Genomic DNA, 17,859 nt, shown 5'->3' on the forward strand with positions numbered 1-17,859 from the left:
CTGTGGATTGTATTCAAAAAACAAAATCATATCTTGAATAAGCTTTTAAAACGACAACTCTTTCCTCATTTAACCGAATCTCTGTCTTGCGGTTTTCGAGATCCTAATGCTTAAAATGAAAAAAAACTCTGTATATATATATATATATATATATATAATATAATAGTTGCGAAGACAGAAAGAAAAGAAGTCAGTATTTCATTCAGAAGATCCGCCGGCAAATAATTGGATATTACGATGAAAGATAATGATAAAGTTTTTTCCGAGGTCCTTTCTGTATACCTACGTATAATTATAAGGCAACTTGCTTTTGTAAATATGTTCGCTAATCTCTGAACTCATTTCACAACATATTTACACCTCAATGGTACCTACGCATTTTGAGCATTTCATATAAGTAGGTATAAATTAAAAGTTATTTACATAAAAGTCAGGAAAATGATACCCTACCTACTGATGGAGAGGAAGTATTGAAGTACGAGGCCCTATAGGGGCCGAGTACTTTAACTTCCGAGTCAAATAAAGTCATTTTGCTGACGAGACTTGTATTAAATTTTACACGAAATCGTCTTTTTTAATATAAAATTTCAATTTTTGTATAGAACTTTTAATTAATGTCAATCTGCCAGTGAGGACAGGAGTCATTATAGACATGACCAATATGACAAATGCGGACGAAGAAGTGATAGGTGCGGCCGATAAAGTAGGAAAAGTAGTCAGATAACGTATTACTGCCACTGTCAAGGAAACTATAAGTACCTACCTACCTAACATTAGAGTATGAAAATGAAAGGTTTCATGAAGACCTATAGGATACCTACTGTCTATTTTAGCGATTACTGTACCTATTAGAAAAACTCGTTTGGCGGTCTATCTGACACAAATTGTTTTTTTGATTTTTCCCTTCAAGATAAATATATGATATTTACAATGGAATACCAAGAAAAGCGAAAAAACCCACAATAAATTTTAAATAAGATTAGGACAACGGGTTTATAAAAGCACTAACATGTGATAAATGAAAATCTTAGAAACTCTCACAATGAAGATATCGCTCTGTATCTTGCTTATTGGTCTGAGATCTCTGTATGCAGTTCCAATCAACTCAGAGTTGCAGAAAAGTAAGTAAATTTGAACGTATTGATTTGAAAGTAACTATTACTCGTATATTTAGAATATTTTGATATAAATACAAGTCCATGGCAGTACAGTGGAAAGTTTGAGGGCGACATGCTCTTTTCAAATAGGAGGAACGGGGTCACTAATTTAAATTTAAGATGGCCGTACGGTAGAGTATGCTACTACATCGCGCCATCCTTCAGTAAAGCTCATGGACGTGTCTCGAAACATGCCAAACTAAAGTTTAGGTTTTAGCTTCCGCTCAACAGAATAGAATAAGAGACACGTTGAGGAACGCATTTGTCGGCACATGTCTTCAAGCCGTAGAAAACTGGCAAGACTGCAATGGCGATTACGTTTACTTTAAAGTAGGTACCAACGCATTTTTGTGATTTTCTTTTTTGCTGCATACCTACTCCTTGTAGAATGACCAGGGGGGATGCTACTCGCACGTGGGAAGAATAGGAGGGGGACAAACGCTGAACTTGGGAGGCGGATGTGCAGACTATGAGAACGTGATCCTACATGAATTCATGCATGCCGTTGGTTTTCAACATGAGCACAGCTCGCCTGATCGTGACAACTACATTTGGATACTGTACGAGAACATAGTTGACGGTAAGAGGACTTAAATAAAATGCCCCCAATATGTACGTCGCCCTATTTTAGACCAGTACGGCAGTTTCAATAAAATCCAGGATGTGACTCCCTTTGGCCAACCATACGATCTCTGCACCATAATGCACTATACCGAATACGCCTTTTCGAAAAATAACCAGCCTACTATAGTGGCAAAATCAGTAAGCAGGCAGCACTCATAAGAATACTTTCATTTTTCGTTTTAATTCACAGAATCCGGGGTGCGTTATTGGAGGTGCTCCTGGTCAGGGCCTTACACAGATTGACAAAAACAAAATCAATTATATGTACCACTGCTATGGGTTGTAATCCAAATGAATTATGGGTTCCGGTTCTGCGACTTCAATAACTTTCGGTTCCGGTTTTAGTTTAAACATATAACAATTTTATAATAGGCCAAAAATAACACCACAAATTAAAGTAGATTATTCTTTTGTATAAACATTGTGTGTTCGTTTCATCTCTGTCTGCCTCTACTCTATTGCTTTCTTCACGCATTCTTCTTCCTCTTACTATTTTTGATTCGCTTATCCTTATGTTTATGTTGCGCATTCACATTCTAAACTATTTCATTATTAAGTACCTATATAATACAATAATCGACTTTAACTTGAAACTTGAAAATACATTCTTGCATTCTCTACTGCACCCTTTTGCTAAAGCACATCAGCCACGCCCATTTGATGTAAGTAGGTACATGCGATTTATCAGTTACGAGTTTATTTTGTGTTCTTTGTGCTAAATTGATCACTCTTGCTGTTATTTAGTATGCCATTTGTTTTCACTAATTTGTTCAAGTACCTACATTTGCTCTATTACCCGATTTTTCATTCACTGTACATAACATCCCAGCACACGACCTTGCATCATAAAACAAGGTCACTTCTTAGATACGTAAACGGGAAATTCCCTTCACCGAAGCCACGATCAAAACTCGGGGAATCCCTACGACCTTGGCTTAAAAAAGGTTACGGAATCGTATAATCCCTCCCCGAGGCTACGACCTTGTGACCTCACAAAAACTGGCGGGAGGTAGTGCCTGTGTTCTACTGATAGGAATTAAAAGAAATTAAATTGACATTTTTTCTTACGAGGCGACTAGTAAATGTAATACAGGGACCCCGCAGTATCCTTGCTGAATTAATGCCGTAGATAAATCTATTGAAATCCTAATGAACTGATACAATGAGCCACTACGATGAAACACGGAAAAGTGCTTAGTTGACAGTTTTTTAAGAGTTGTAATTTTTGTCGCATTTGTACCTACGTTTGGTATTTTTTGTTTATTTATCTGGATCTGGATAGCAGTTTGAGTTATCGACAAGTACCGTTGGCGCACCGCTGGAAATATGTTGCGCCTCGAAACATGCTGCAGGTGCCGCCCAATAATGTAATAATTTTGATGTTTGATGCAACTTTTAAATGAAAGAAGTAGTGTCTTTATTTAGCTTTGTTGATTTTGCATTTTGTTCATGGTAAAATTTAGCGTCACTTTGCTTTCTGCATCCAGTATAGTTCAATTTGTTCTAACATTGTCCATTTTTGTGTAAGATTTGTGTCTAAATATCTGCCTTTTTTTAAGTGTAGGTAATTAACTTTTTCGTCCGTGCAGCAGTAGATGCCGAAGTGATAAAGATACTTGGCGACATTCATCTCAAAATACAACTTTAGTCCAAGGTTACCCTTTCCAGGACCTTGAGATACCTTCTGGACTGGAGAAGGTCCGGGTAATTAACATTGTATTTCATGTAGTTTATGTAAGAGACTTTGAAATGTTATTTTTCACAAATGGGCAAGAAATGGAGTCGCTTTGAAATCTATAAGAGCTTACCACTCTTTGGCTTATTAAATTTTGTATTAAATTAACGTCAGATTTAAACGATTCAAATTCAAGGGTTACCACTTTTGCTCCAAATTTTCCTCTATACTTGCCTTATGGCAAACAATGGCACGACCTCTTGCGGCGAAACAAAGAACTATTGTAAAAGAAACTTATAACACTCGGATGGCCTCTAGCGACGAAAATAAAGGACTAAGGTAATAAATCTACTACAGGAACCATTTTCATTTTCACTAAACTGGTTTACAAAGGAAATACCTAGAAGGCGAAAGAATATCAATTGGTAAGATCAAAACGGTACAAGTCGAGAGAAAAGATAACACGCCTTTTCCAAAGCCGAATATATATTACACAGTATAGCTGAAGACGTAAAATATCACAGCTTAATCTGTAACGTTGGCTCAAAATTTGAATTTATTTTTTCGACTTATAGAGCTAGATAAAGTACAATTTTTTACATTTCAAGGGTTAGACCATTAGGCATTACATATCATAGAAAATTTACAGGGTGTGGAAATTTAAAGAGCCGATTTTCCAATGTGTGGCTGGTGGAATTTTAAAAATAAATCTCTAAGAATTTCGAGGAATTGCTCCTTTCTGCGTCCTTTACTTTCTATAGAGCATTGTGTTTATAACGGATGCATGGAGACGAGATTTCGCTGTAACTAGAGCTAAAGTGACCTTATCTACTGTAAACCACTGAATAAGTACATCATTTCAGTGTCATTGAAAATGCAACGTGGTGTATCATACGTGGGATTTGATTTATTACCCTAGTTTTTATTTATTTAGTAGTGCAGAAGTGAAGAAAACGAATCAGCAAGTAACGATGACCGTGTAATTTTCAGAAGCCATTTTGTGGGTGGTAGTAGGATAGGTAGGGATCCTTCCGGCGAGATTTTTAGGATTCATTCGGTGCTGAGCTGCGGGGGTTCGTTGTGTATGGGCACTATAAAAAAATTAATTAATTAATTAAAGAATAAACCCATGGTACATTTGGAGTAAAAATTACGTTTGCACAGTTCAAGGTGACAGTTTAATTTAAAAAAAACGATTATAATTGTCGTTGGCCATTTATTTATTTATTTATTTACCTCAGCGATTCATTATCCGATAAAATCCATTGCGTGTTCCATCTTTTCGGGAATTATGAGACACCCTACGGGTACCCAAATTAGATCCACATTCCATTCGAGCTAAGGTAATATAAGAAGTATCCATTTCCCAGAGGAAAACGATTCAATTTTGTATGCGACAGATTAAAGTAGTATAGTAATTAGAATTTTGCGTGATTATTAAACGGCACCAATACCTTAGTTAGGGGTAAAGAATTAGGACAACATTGTAAGCGACGTGGATTGTGGATTAAAATCTGTGTTATTTATCAATATATTTGTTTTAAAATCACGTCTTTTAACGTGGAAATCAGAAATCAAACTCAAAAAGTTTCAAGTAAAAAAAGAAAAAGGAGAAATTCCTTCAATCGGAGTGTTACCAGATAAAAAAAATCATTTCATATAAAGCTATCCGGAGGTCATTCTAATATTATTGTTGATGTGAAGCATTTTCACCATATATACGATGAGACATGTTAAAAACGAATGCTTCAAGGTATTGGTCCTTTGAGCCGAATCAATATTCTTTTCGCTGTTTTTCGCCTTTTGGAAGATTTAAACGACAAAATTTCCAGAACGGTTATGCAAACAAAACAAAAGAAAACAATAAAAAAAACGGCGCACCCGACTGGTCCGGAATTCTAAAGCGGCGGGAAATTTTAATTCAAAGGTCATGTTGACCAAAGGTTTAAGATAACTTGAAAAAAATCCCTTTGCGTAATAAGCAAATATAATAAAGCATTTGTCAATCTTGCAACAAGGATTTGAATCTCCAGATACGTTTCTAATTGACCACAATTTTCACCGACGGACGTTTCCCCTTTGATGTAAAGTCCCAAACAAAGATTTCGCATGCCACTATGAATATTTCAAATCATTACTTCGGATTCTGCGCCCCGTCCCGATTTTGGCGACCACAATAGAACTCTTTCAGCTACTCCCAGTAGTAAGGTGTTTCCTTTAGAAGGCATTTCCTTCATTTCTAAATAATTATGTTCTATACGCGACCTTTATTGTTTCGGGTCTTTAATTAATCGCGCGCGTTTTCTTTTTCATTGTTTGTGATTATTTTCATTCATTTCTGAGGTTTTGTGTGAAAAGTTCAACAGGTACGTATTGATTCGCGACGGATGAAGAAATGATTCTGTTGCGAAAATGCTTACGTAAACTGTTGGTCGGATGTGTTTCCGGTATTCCGTTAATCTTTTGTTATTGGGTTTTCAACGTGCGGTACTGCGCTCTTCCTGCAATTAGTAATAGACGTTGCGAAACACAGTAAAGTTGTTTTTTGTAGATGCCTGAGAGCTTGTTGCAACCTGGTTACAGTGTGATGGCGGAGTCTGAACCGGAACTGAGCACCTTCGAAAATAAATCCGGTTTGGCCGAAGACATGAAGTTTCTTGCGTCCATGCCGGAACTGTGCGACGTGACGTTTTTGGTTGGAGACACGCGCGAACCGGTTTGTGCCGTAAAAGCAGTGCTAGCGGCGAGATCTCGCGTTTTTCACAAGATGCTGTACCAAGTAAGTGACAAAGCGCCCGAGATCCACGCTACATTTCTCGCTTTAAGGCCCCCAGTCCCCAACGGAAAAAAGAGCCGGCTCCTCGTGAAAACAAACTACGCTTATTCCTAAAACGATCTTCAGAGCCTCTACTAAACTTGCAAAACGCATCCCAACAGGTATGATACAGTACATGCTTATTTCGTCTGAGTCATCCACGTGACGATTATGTAAATAGTTAATGCATTGGTCACATGGAAGGAAGCTCCTTTATTTGTACACTGACAAATATTTAGATACTAATTACATGTGTATACCTCACATAGAGAGGCTTCACCCAGCAGTTGGCTCCCATCCAAGAGGTAATCCGCACTTATCCTCTAGTTTCCAACTTCCGTCTGTCTGCTTGCTTCAGTCTCGTAGTAGATTAGGTCTTTTGTGCTTTTGAATATTTAGACTAGGTATAAAGTACCCTTGTAACATATCTGTGCGCCACAAATTAGGACACTTTCAACAAGAGCACCGTTGAAGCTTTACCTAAAAAAATGGTACTTAACGCACTTGATGGGGTGGCGCTGTGACAACCCACTTCAGTAGTTTTTTTATTATAGACTTTCACTCACCTACGTATTTTACTAACAGCATGAAAGCACATCGAGTTTATTTATTATGGCACAGTTGAGGTTCTCTTACTAAAAGTGTAACGGTATCTAGCCAGCATCGCACCAACACCAAACGCTCATCATTGAAGAGTTCGAGCCAGACGTCTTCAGACAACTGATCGAGTACATTCACACTGGATGCGTCACGCTACAGCCACGGACATTATTAGGTTTGCAGCACCCGCGTCCCGTAATCCAGTCACAACTTTTGCCTTCCAGGAGTAATGAATGCCGCTGACTATTACGGCTTGGATGAGCTACGTCGTGCCTGCGCCGGCTTCGTTCAGTGTTGCATAAACGTCGACACTGTCTGCGCCCTTTTGGCTTCGGCAGAACGATATATTCAGTACAAGTGCACAAAGTCCCTGGTACAAAAGGTAAGGCACCATCTCCCTTCGCAACTCCACCCCATTTCCGTATTGCAGGTGCTGGAATTCGTCGACGAACACGGGAACGAGGTTTTGAATCTGGGCTCGTTCACGCTTCTCCCCCAACACGTAGTTAGACTGATACTCGCCAGGGACGAACTTCAAGCGGACGAGTTTACCAAGTTTCAAGCTGCGCTGATGTGGAGTGAGTATTCTACGGTGGCGCGAGGCGTCTTAATTTGCGGTTTAGGTAAGAAGTACTGCGACAACAATCCGAACACATTTCTAAAGGACGTCATCGGTAACTTCCTCGAGTACATTCAGTTCCATAAGATACCGGCCAACGTTCTAATGAGAGAGATTCATCCTCTTGGTATCGTACCGTATAGTATCATCATGAATGCACTCGCTTATCAGGTGTGTATATCAAGTTTTAGTGGTCAAACACTATTTTTGCGCCCGGTATTGCAAACTAGCAACTTTGGAAACCAATGTAGCGCTTCAAGTGTGTAACGGTTAGTTACATTACAAGGGTTGAAAATACTCGTCCGTACTAAATAAATTAATGTATCCTCTACGACACTGGTAAATCACAATTAGTTTCACCCACGGCTAGCTCTCTAACAAAATTTAACTAGCCCTTCCTTTGGTGGAAATTTAGCCCTTCATCTCCCTTTTAAATCTGAAACTAAAGCTTGACTGTTTGGTTTTACGAATAAATACAAATTCCCAAATAAATAATTGAATATATTGACGTGTTGTTCTTTAAGTTACAAATGGTACGACCGTTCCTTGAAAAGATTCCCTCCAAGAAAAATTGAAAACTGGATCGCGTTTGTGGTGATACAGTTGAACTTTTCGTACTTGCCCTGGTACATTTGCCTCTCGTATGGAAAATTTCTGGATACTGACTTTTAACTTATCTCGACCGCATTTGAACCCAGCTTCACTGTCACAATTGTATTCATATTTTAATAAAACAGTAGGCCACAACTCACGCATCTTTACAATGAAGTCTTTAATTATTTCGCTAAATGCTAACTAAAATGCCTCTTTAAATACGATTTAAGCGCCTCAATTATTTCTCGAAAAGACAGGAAACCGATTTAGTCCTTCAAGTGTTGTAACAGTTAGTTACATTACAAGGGTTGAAAACACTCGTTCTACTAAATAAAATTGATCCTCTACGGCACTGGTAAATTTTCTATCACAATTAGTTTCACCCGCGGCTAGCTCTCTAACAAAATTTAACTAGCCCTTCCTTTGGTGGAAATTTAGCCCTTCATCTCCCTTTTAAATCTGAAACTAAAGCTTTACTGTTTGGTTTTGCGAATAAATACGAATTCCCAAATGAATAATTGAATATATTGACGTGTTTTTGTTTAAGTTACAAATGGTACGACAGTTCCTTGAAAAGATTCCCTCCAAGAAAAATTGAAAACTGGATCGCGTTTGGGGTGATACAGTTGAACTTTTTGTACTCGCCCTGTTGCAATTGCCTCTCGTTGGTTGTATGGAAAATTTCTGAATACTGACTCTTAACTTATCTCGACCGCATTCGAACCCAGCTTCACTACCACAATTGCATTCATATTTTAATAAAACAATAGGCCACAACTCGCGCATCTTTACAATGAACTCGTTAATTATTTCGCTTTTGCGTAACTAAAATGCCTCTTTAAATACGATTTAAGCGTCTCAATTGTTTCTCGAAAAGACTTTGGAAACTGATTTAGTCCTTTAAGTGTTGTAACAGTTAGTTACCATTACAAGGGTTGAAAACACTCGTTCTACTAAATAAAATTGATCCTCTACGGCACTGGTAAATTTTCTATCACAATTAGTTTCACTTACGGCTACCTCTAACAAAATTTAACTAGCCCTTACCTTGTGAAAATTTGGCCCTTTATCTCCCTTTTAAATCTGATTCTTGACTCTTTAGTTTTAAGAATAAATACGAAATCCCAAATAAATAATTGAATATATTGACGTGTTTTTCTTTAAGTTACAAATGGTACGACCGTTCCTTGAAAAGATTCCCTCCAAGAAAAATTGAAAACTGGATCGCGTTTGGAGTGATACAGTTGAACTTTTTATACTCGCCCTGTTGCAATTGCCTCTCGTTGGTTGTATGGAAAATTTCTGGATACTGACTCTTTACTTATCTCGACCGCATTTGAACCCAGCTTCACTACCACAATTGTATTCATATTTTAATAAAACAGTAGGCCACAACTCACGCATCTTTACAATGATTGCGTTAATTTTTTCACTTTTGCGCAACTAACATGCCTCTTTGAATACGATTTAAGCGTCTCATTTATTTATCTAAAACTGTTTTATGGCGGGGTTTTGTTTATATCACAATTTCTTCCAAATGAGATCATTGTAAATTGCGCTAAAAGGCCACTTTGAATGTTGAATAGGTTAGGCATTGCGTATTATATCGCTAAAGCTATGCCCACTTTGAATTTCATGCAATTTGGTTCATAACTAACGGAGATCTCAAAAGGGCCTTTCTTATTTTGTGGCCTATATTGCCAATACCTGCACTGCAAAATGTGATCGTAATAGGTCCACTCGTTCTCTTTTAATTCGATGGACATCGCCATCTAGCGTTATTCGCACAATTTTGGGCGCGAATTTAACTCGGGCCTCTTTGTAGCTCCTCACAGTGCCTTGCGAGTTGTCGCAATTCAAATTCTCCAATCTTAATCAGTGATTGTTATGTGGTTTTTCAACGTACCTTGCCACTCCAAAAAATAAAGCAACGGAAATGTTTTGCACCTTGGACCCCAACGCTTTCGTGGTAATAATTATTACCACGAAATTATAAATTATAATTATAATTTATTTAAGCGCAAGGACAATCATCCAAATATACACCGATGCACGTATTAATACAACCAGCTACTAAATACGCCACTTTATATTGGTTAACTCGTAAGGGCGACTCGTAACACACTTAAAATACACCCAGATACACTTTGTCGAACTAGCGGCACTATCACATACGACTACGCGGCTGGCAAATCTTTTCATAAACGTCGACTATACAAACTCGTCTTGAAGCTCTTCGTTGAGGAAACAATTGTTACGCGATCTAAAATGGTTGCGTTTACGTTACGTTCGATGGCCTGGTAATTGAATCTCATACTGAAAAACGCGACGCTCGACCTGCATAGGGTACTCTTCGAAAGTTTCAGTAAGAATGCCGTTCTCCCACGAAATTTTTTATAATCTATTCGCGAAACGGCACTACCACTCTCGCAGAATCCGTCGGTACGGTTTCTAGAGCCCGCAACACTGTATAGTTTTGACTCTTATCTGCTTGAACACTCGCCGTTATCTTAACGCGCTTTATTTCTCGAATATTAGTTCTGTTCTCTTTTAAGTTGGTGAATTAACAATAAAAAATCTTAAAAATCTAAAGCCCACCTGTTACACCACGCATATGCGTCCGATTGAAACAAGTTAAATGTAAAAGAAACATCTAGTTACCTTAAAATTAATAATCCTTATCATCCGATAACTGCGTTACTCTTTAAACAGATCATTAACACAAACACTAATTTTCTACAACAAATATTTACCAACGTTGCAACCGAGTGGTAGCTTAAGACATAGAAGATGCGGAGATGGACTGACAGAAATACTACAAGAGGTTTTATTTCAATGAATTTGTATTAAAATTTCAAGCTAATGCCGCATTTCAATAAAAAGTATCGTGTTTTAAGGTATGGAAAATTATGTATCATTTAAAGGGCATTTATCCCCTAATTTTCCGTACCAGCACTCACCCGGAAATTTTAATTGAACGCGAGGGTGATATTCACACCTTGTTCTATTTATATACTACACTCCCCAATTTTATTCTGTTTCGGTTACGTGCATTCAAACTTGGATTTAACTGTTTAAAATAAAATTTTTAATAATAATTGTCAAATCTTAGAGCCAGACACCACATGCTAATTTCATTCTTTGTACAGAATATCCTGAAACTCTAATTTTAATTTTCCTGGAGATTGCTAAAATTTTTTAAGACTAAGCGATGCAGGCATAACACGATAGTGTTTCATGTACAGGGTGGCCAAGTAAGAATGCGAGGTACTGTATCTGAGAATCTATCCGTCGTAGAGGCTTGCGGTAAAAAAAGGTATTACCAAAACGGCCATGAGCAAAACCTGGAAAATATTTTTAAGTTTCTGAAATGACCGCTAGGGGGCGTAACTGCAATCTAGAATCTAAAGTCACTAGATATAGAAAGTACCGCAATCATCCGCCATTTTTGGGCAAATTTGCTGCCAACTTAAAAAAACTGACAAATAAAATCTGAATAGCTGTCATTTTTTATAACCTAACTTCATAGCACTGTCATGTTTTATAAAAATATATACAGATATCTCCAAGCAGGTGGAACAATCCTTAACACTAGAATCTGGTAACTTCCGCCATTTTTGGGCAAAAATCATGCCTTCTCTCTCTAACACACGAGCCCAATGGATTGCGGTACTTTCTATATTTAGTGACTTTACTGGAATCTAAAAAAGTGATGTTTCTGTGAATTCCGCTATATTAACATAACAAAAAAATGTCCGGTCTTTGAATTCGATGATAATCTGAACCATTTTTGTTTGACAATTTTTCCTGTATCTCTAAAAATGAAGTGGTGGGGGATATTCTCAGGTTTCCGTAAAGAACACCCTGTATCTTCAAAACGGCTGAGCCGATTTAAACAAACTTGGGTTAGTTCAAAAGAGCTATTCTTCAGCTACAAATATTATAATATTTGAAGTTTTATTAGTTTCACATATCACCGGTTGAGTGCTTTTTTCGACATTCCGACAGAAATGGTTAATTTTCTCAAAAAAATTAAATGCAGTGGTTCGATTTTTTTTTCATGAAAAAGTAGGTAAATGATGCCTAAACAAGCTCGCGAAAACAGCATCTCGATATCTTGATATATATTTTGTGATGGCCAGCATTTCGAACATTTACGGCGGCATTAAAAGCTTCCTTTTTTAAATCGATCCACCTTAGGGCCACAAATTATATAATAAAAATAATTCCGGAAAAATTAGCTTAAAAAATAAAATGTTTTATTTATTTTGCCTTTATTTTTGAGTGGGCGGAGTTTCAGCCAAGACTGCTCTACCAACTCAACCCACTATACATTTACGAATATCCATACTCGAACCCGGATTCGAACCAGGGACCAGCACCACAGTTCAGCTTTAACTGAACTGTGCCACACGGGCGGCAAATTTTGAGGGTATAAAATTTTCATTGGCCTAAATTTTAGGTTAGAAACAAGATATCGAGATGCGGTTTTCGCGAGCTTGTTTAGGCATCATTTAGCTACTTTTTCATGAAAAAAAAATCGAACCAACGCATTTAATATTTTTAAGAAAATTAACCATTTCTGTCGGAATGTCGAAAAAAGCCCTCAAGCGGCGATATGTGAAACTAACAAAATTTTCAATTAACCCAAGTTTGTTAAAATCGGCTCAGCCATTTCGTAGATACAGGGTGTTCTTTACGGAAACCTTTGAATCCCCACAACACTTCATTTTCAGATAGATACGCACCCTAGCGGCCATTGCAGAAATATTTTCCAGGTTTTGCTCGTGACCGTTTTAGTGCCTAATAACTTTTTTTTACCGCAAGCCTCTACAATGGACAGGTTCCCAGATACAGTACCTTGCATTCTTATTTGGCCACCCTGTACAAAACAACCATATCTCGTGATCACGTCCAAATATAATTAATCACTTAGATCTTTATATTCGTAAATAACTCTACATCTGGAACAAATTTACCACGCCAACAAAAGCACGAGTTAATTGTGTCTAACCTTTTTACCGGTTGTCGTTTTAATTATAATGTTATTAGCACCTTGCATAAATGAATTACGTGCACAACTTTGATTAATAAACTGATTTTTTTACGTAACTTGCCATTCCAAACAAATAGCGCAATGAAACGTTTGCACCTTGAACCCCCACGTTTTCGTGGTAACAAGTTTACAAGCTTCGTACCTAGACCCACTGGAGTAACGACTGGCTTAAAGTCTGCCATTCCGAATCACACCTGGTCGTTGATATAACCTCGCTGATGCGGAGCGCTTTACTGTCCTTTTACCGAAATTAAGTGCTCACGCGTGTGCTTCACCTCGACCTCTTTCGACAGAAGTTCACCAATTTCCGAGATCTCGATGGAAAACACATTATGATGCAGTTACCAATTTACAGCGTTCCGAATTTTAAAGTCAAATAAAAATGTTATTATCCATTTTTGTAAATGAAAAAAATATATGTACAATTGTAAGCTGCCTAAGTATCTTTCTTATATATTAAAACCGCCAAGGCGAAACACAGGGGAGAGGAAAATGCCATTTTTCAAGAGCAACAAGACGCCATTAAAACTTACATCGGTCCACCGATTGACTTTTGGACAACGTTGCCAAACTTCTCAGCATGGCTTGTAATTATAGACGGCTGTGGATGTTTAACTGCATCTAGCACGAAAGTGACAAGTGCCTGTGACAGATGACGCAAGTTATAAATGCCATTCTCCTACAATATTGCCAAGTCGTTATGTCATCTGAATGGTTCTAGGAGCTGATTGGTCGGGCTTATTACGTCACAGAGCCCGCCACAATCGTCGTTTTGAATAAACCTTAAAACCGCACAAAAGTTCATTATTTTTTTGCTAATCAGCCTCTATTTTTAAATAAACTTTTACTGTCCAAAAAAATGTTTTATGGTTTCAGGTATAAGCTTATTAAATTAGAACTGCGGAATTCAACTATACTGTAAACCCCCATTAAACAATGAAATACAATACTAGACTTTATGGTTCTACCGATTTCCTGAAGCAATTAAGAAACACAGCCTTATAGAAAAGATTGCGTAGGAATAAATGATGATCCCCTGGGGACTCCAGGGACAAATATTTCGGAGGCCTACGTAGATTTAGACTAAAATTTGGTTGTTAATTTTCAGTGACCGAATGATAACCACTATAATCAAACCTTGTTGTAGGCAGACCCAGCAAGTGTCGACCCCGGAAAACTGTCCCCTAATAGAGTAAGACGCCAAGCGCACGGCCGTTCGATGTCCGTGCAAAGCTCACTAGACCCGTACGGTTCGAACACAACCCTCAGCAGTAGCGGATCTAGTGAGCTAGCTTCTTCAGATGGCAAGCATTCGTCTAACTAACAAATAGCCAGCGGCGCGCCGCCTTCTACTGCTCCTTCAACCGCTCATTCTTCACCCGCACACGTCTTCACCTTTACTATCGTGCTCAAAAAGATAACACCTCTACTTTAATATCCTGTTGTCCGAAACTCGCCCTTTGAAAATTGACGCGCTGATAACCAACGGTAAAAACTCTATTTTTGTAAGCACCACCCAGAACGGGACGTGAGAACAGTTTTTGCGCGTGGTTTTGAAAAGGGTTAGCCCAGTTCTCGACCGCTATGTTCATTCTTGTTTAACAATATTTTCATGCAGTACTTATAAAAATATGTACATAATATAAAACTATGGTGCCATATTGTTGTTAAATGACTGAATTATCCAAACACAATTTTGTTTGTGTACTCACTGTGATCTAGAGTAGTTGGTTCAAGTTTAACTCGGTATCAGTTGAAAAGTGTTCATTATTTTTAATATTGTTGGAGCGTTCCACGTTTAAATTATGACAATCCGTTGTTGAAAGTTACTGTTAAATTTTCTTGTAAGATTTTATTGTTGTAAAAGATTTAAATGAATATAAATAATACTTAAATGACAAACTGCATGATCATATTCAGGATACTTGTTAACTTATACTGAAGAACCTTTACTTTTATCTGTACCAGTTGAAATTGTGCTCAGTTATAAAGTCCAATATGGTGAGAATCGTATTTGGAATACCTAGTTAAAACACCAGTGTAACATCTTCCCTCATACCTTGGAAGTATTATAAGCCCACTCCTGGTCCATACCATATCCGTGTTGCGGCGCGCATTGATGGCAAATTGTTATTAGATGAATTGCAAAGAGTGTAAACCTAAATCAGCGGCTTTCTGTGAGCTTACTTTTATCTTACATTAATTCTAAGTTTGCAAAGACTATGTTTATACTTTCTGTCGTTTGGTTAGTAGGTACAGTAAACAAAGAAGCGCATATCGCCGACAGGCGCAACTTTTGCCAAAAGGGACGCAATTGCCTAAGGTACCTTTATTTACTGTACAAAAATTCTAAATCAATTAACGGTACTACAAGAGTGTCGCTATCAGAGCTGACCGAAACAAAAACGGCGACCTGCCTAAATTATTATCGTCGCGAAACTGTGAGCACTGATGAACGTTCTTGTAGCAACATATACTACCTATATGCTCACTGTTTGAAATGTTTATAATGTTGATGTGACTTGAATTGTTTATGCGTGTAAAGGAGTTGTGTTATTTCTATTATGTAATTGTTTAATGTTCTGTTACTGGATTAGCTTGTACTATCTCTGTCTTGTCAATGTTTAAAGAACAGAATTTCCAAATTCTAATTAAAAAAAAAAAAGATAAGCTGGCATAATTCAATTACTGTCAAAAAGTGGATACTTATACTATGTGGGGCAAGATGTTATAATATACATATATATTTATTTAAAACTATGTTTTATTTCCCGACGCCTATGATATGGTTCATCAGTCAAAACTGAAGAGTTGTTCTGACCCCTAGGATAGGTAGCTAGTTCCTCTCGGGCGGAACATGTCAACCTACAGATGCGTTACGACGTGGTAACATGATGTTCGTCGCCGGACCGCGCAGAGCGTAGCTGGAGGGCCAATTTGATATCCAAATCGAAAGTGGGGATTCTATAACCGGTCCGTGCAGAGTAGAGTAGTATTGCTGCTTTCCGCCGTTTTACTATTCGTTGTTGTTAACCTCGTTATATATTTGATCTAGCGTCGTAGTATATAGGTACGAACTTATTGAAGAGAATATTGTATGCTCAAGCGCTATTTAATTTTTGTAACGGATTACTGTACAGTTTTCCCTTACAAAAATGGATACATACAATATAGATGGCATTACTAGGTTTATTCTTGTTATTTGTTATAAACATTATTTTATTTGGGAAATTTACAACAATTTAAAACATATTTTTGTCGTTATTCAGCGATTGCAGTCGTATTGCGTATGCAATATAATTTAAATTATTTGTCGTCAATTGACGGATCAATTGTTTCATTTAATTAAGTATTAGTCTGACTTCTGAGCGTAAGTAAATTAATTCTAAGTAACAAGTAATTTAAATGTAATCCGTTTCAGAAACGTACCAGTTTTTTATAATTTGAATATTGTCACTAGTGGAAATTTTTCCACAAGACGAAATAGGGTTGAACATAAACCGTAAGTAAACAAATGTAAGCAATAAAGTTTCTATTGAAAGTGCTATTTTAGCTATTTCCCGATTTTCTTATTTCGATATAAAAAAATATCGAAAGTAACGGTCAGAAGTCAGAACTACTATCTCCCAGTCAGGAGCCTACATTATTGCCATCTATTAGCATCCCTCCAATCTGGATGTACATCTTTTATAGCCAGAGGAATTTCACATGTTGAGAGGTTGGAGCTGTAAAGACAAAAAGGTCAGAGATACGTCCAATCATTATCATACTTACCTTCACAAAACAAGTGCTGTCCAGCTATCTGTTGAACTTTACCTATGCACATCAAATTTTTGAAAATCCATTACGTATACTTTCCTCGAATGCTTCCATAATTTCTTTTTCATATTGCATTGATTTTAATTATTTTTGTACATAATACTAACATTTAGTTTTAAGTTTTTTGTAATACTATTGTTAATTATAAGGAAGCATTTCGTTCAGTAAAAAAAAAAGGATTTCATTTGGTTTTTTTGTGTTCATGATTTTGTCAAAAATGTCGTGACACATATCTGGCGCCCAACGTAAATATTCAAAACTATAGAAAAAGGATTGTTATCTCTGATTTTCACTTTACGTATTTGTTTGCATTATTTTGTAACAATATGAATGTAAATGCTATGAAAGGTGATGAACTGAATCATGAATTGCGATTTCGTAATGTGGACGCTACGTCTCTAACTGTTGATCAAAAACGAAAATTGCTAAGGTCTAAACTGGCACTAGAACGGCTTGACGCATCATTAATTAATAAATATCCTACTGTAGATTACGATGTTGTTGTTGAACTGCAATATTGTGCAGAGAAACTTATTGAATTCGAAGAATTAGTTAATGTATTTGTAACTAAACCATCAAATGCCATGCACTGTAGACTCAGTACTCGTTTGACATGTCTATTAGGTCTACTTAATCGTTTACAACCTACAGAAGCCTTACAGAGCGAACACAATAAAGGCGTTTCTCATTGTCTTGAATTGTTGAATAGGATTGGTGACGCGTTTGAGGCTACTCAAGTCGCATCAGATGAATCGGAGGAAGAACATCCTAATTTTAATCGTAGGGAATCGAATGTTCAGCTTCCTATTGCTAGTTCAACAAGACTTCGTCAACCTTTGCCAGAAATTAATGAACATCCCGAACAGTTAGTTGAACCGGGACATCCTCATATAACTAACC

At 37.3% G+C, this 17,859-nt stretch overlaps 2 protein-coding genes and 1 long non-coding RNA gene across 6 annotated transcripts; all 3 read left to right on the top strand.

Annotated features, from left to right (window-relative positions):
• Positions 1-306: 306 nt before the first annotated feature.
• LOC116178253 (serine-enriched protein) lies at positions 307-15,793 on the top strand. Of its 4 annotated transcripts, none has more exons than XM_031497707.1 (14): positions 307-1,121; positions 1,175-1,321; positions 1,375-1,487; positions 1,545-1,737; positions 1,789-1,919; positions 1,972-5,822; positions 6,008-6,235; positions 6,283-6,393; positions 6,541-6,576; positions 6,929-7,046; positions 7,096-7,253; positions 7,302-7,449; positions 7,495-7,661; positions 14,292-15,793. In XM_031497707.1, exons 7-14 carry the CDS (start codon positions 6,008-6,010, stop codon positions 14,334-14,336), a joined length of 1,011 nt encoding a protein of 336 aa, XP_031353567.1. In that variant the 5' UTR covers positions 307-1,121; positions 1,175-1,321; positions 1,375-1,487; positions 1,545-1,737; positions 1,789-1,919; positions 1,972-5,822; the 3' UTR covers positions 14,337-15,793. The 4 variants fall into 4 exon arrangements, with proteins under 4 accessions (XP_031353567.1, XP_031353568.1, XP_031353565.1 ...); XM_031497705.1 differs by having other exon boundaries at positions 311-1,121; positions 14,288-15,793; XM_031497708.1 differs by lacking the exon at positions 6,541-6,576 and having other exon boundaries at positions 310-1,121.
• Positions 1,043-1,940, top strand: LOC116179408 (zinc metalloproteinase nas-8-like). Its single transcript, XM_031499199.1, has 5 exons — positions 1,043-1,121; positions 1,175-1,321; positions 1,375-1,487; positions 1,545-1,737; positions 1,789-1,940. Exons 1-5 carry the CDS (start codon positions 1,043-1,045, stop codon positions 1,938-1,940), a joined length of 684 nt encoding a protein of 227 aa, XP_031355059.1.
• A 519-nt stretch (positions 15,794-16,312) lies between the features above and the next one.
• On the top strand, positions 16,313-16,831 carry LOC116178255. Its single transcript, XR_004146826.1, has 3 exons — positions 16,313-16,510; positions 16,562-16,642; positions 16,694-16,831. It is a non-coding gene; the product is annotated as an uncharacterized LOC116178255 (long non-coding RNA).
• The last annotated feature ends 1,028 nt before the right edge of the window (positions 16,832-17,859 follow it).

Source organism: Photinus pyralis, unplaced genomic scaffold (genome assembly GCF_008802855.1).
Source record: "Photinus pyralis isolate 1611_PpyrPB1 unplaced genomic scaffold, Ppyr1.3 Ppyr1.4_LG8, whole genome shotgun sequence".
NCBI classification, from domain to species: domain Eukaryota; kingdom Metazoa; phylum Arthropoda; class Insecta; order Coleoptera; family Lampyridae; genus Photinus; species Photinus pyralis.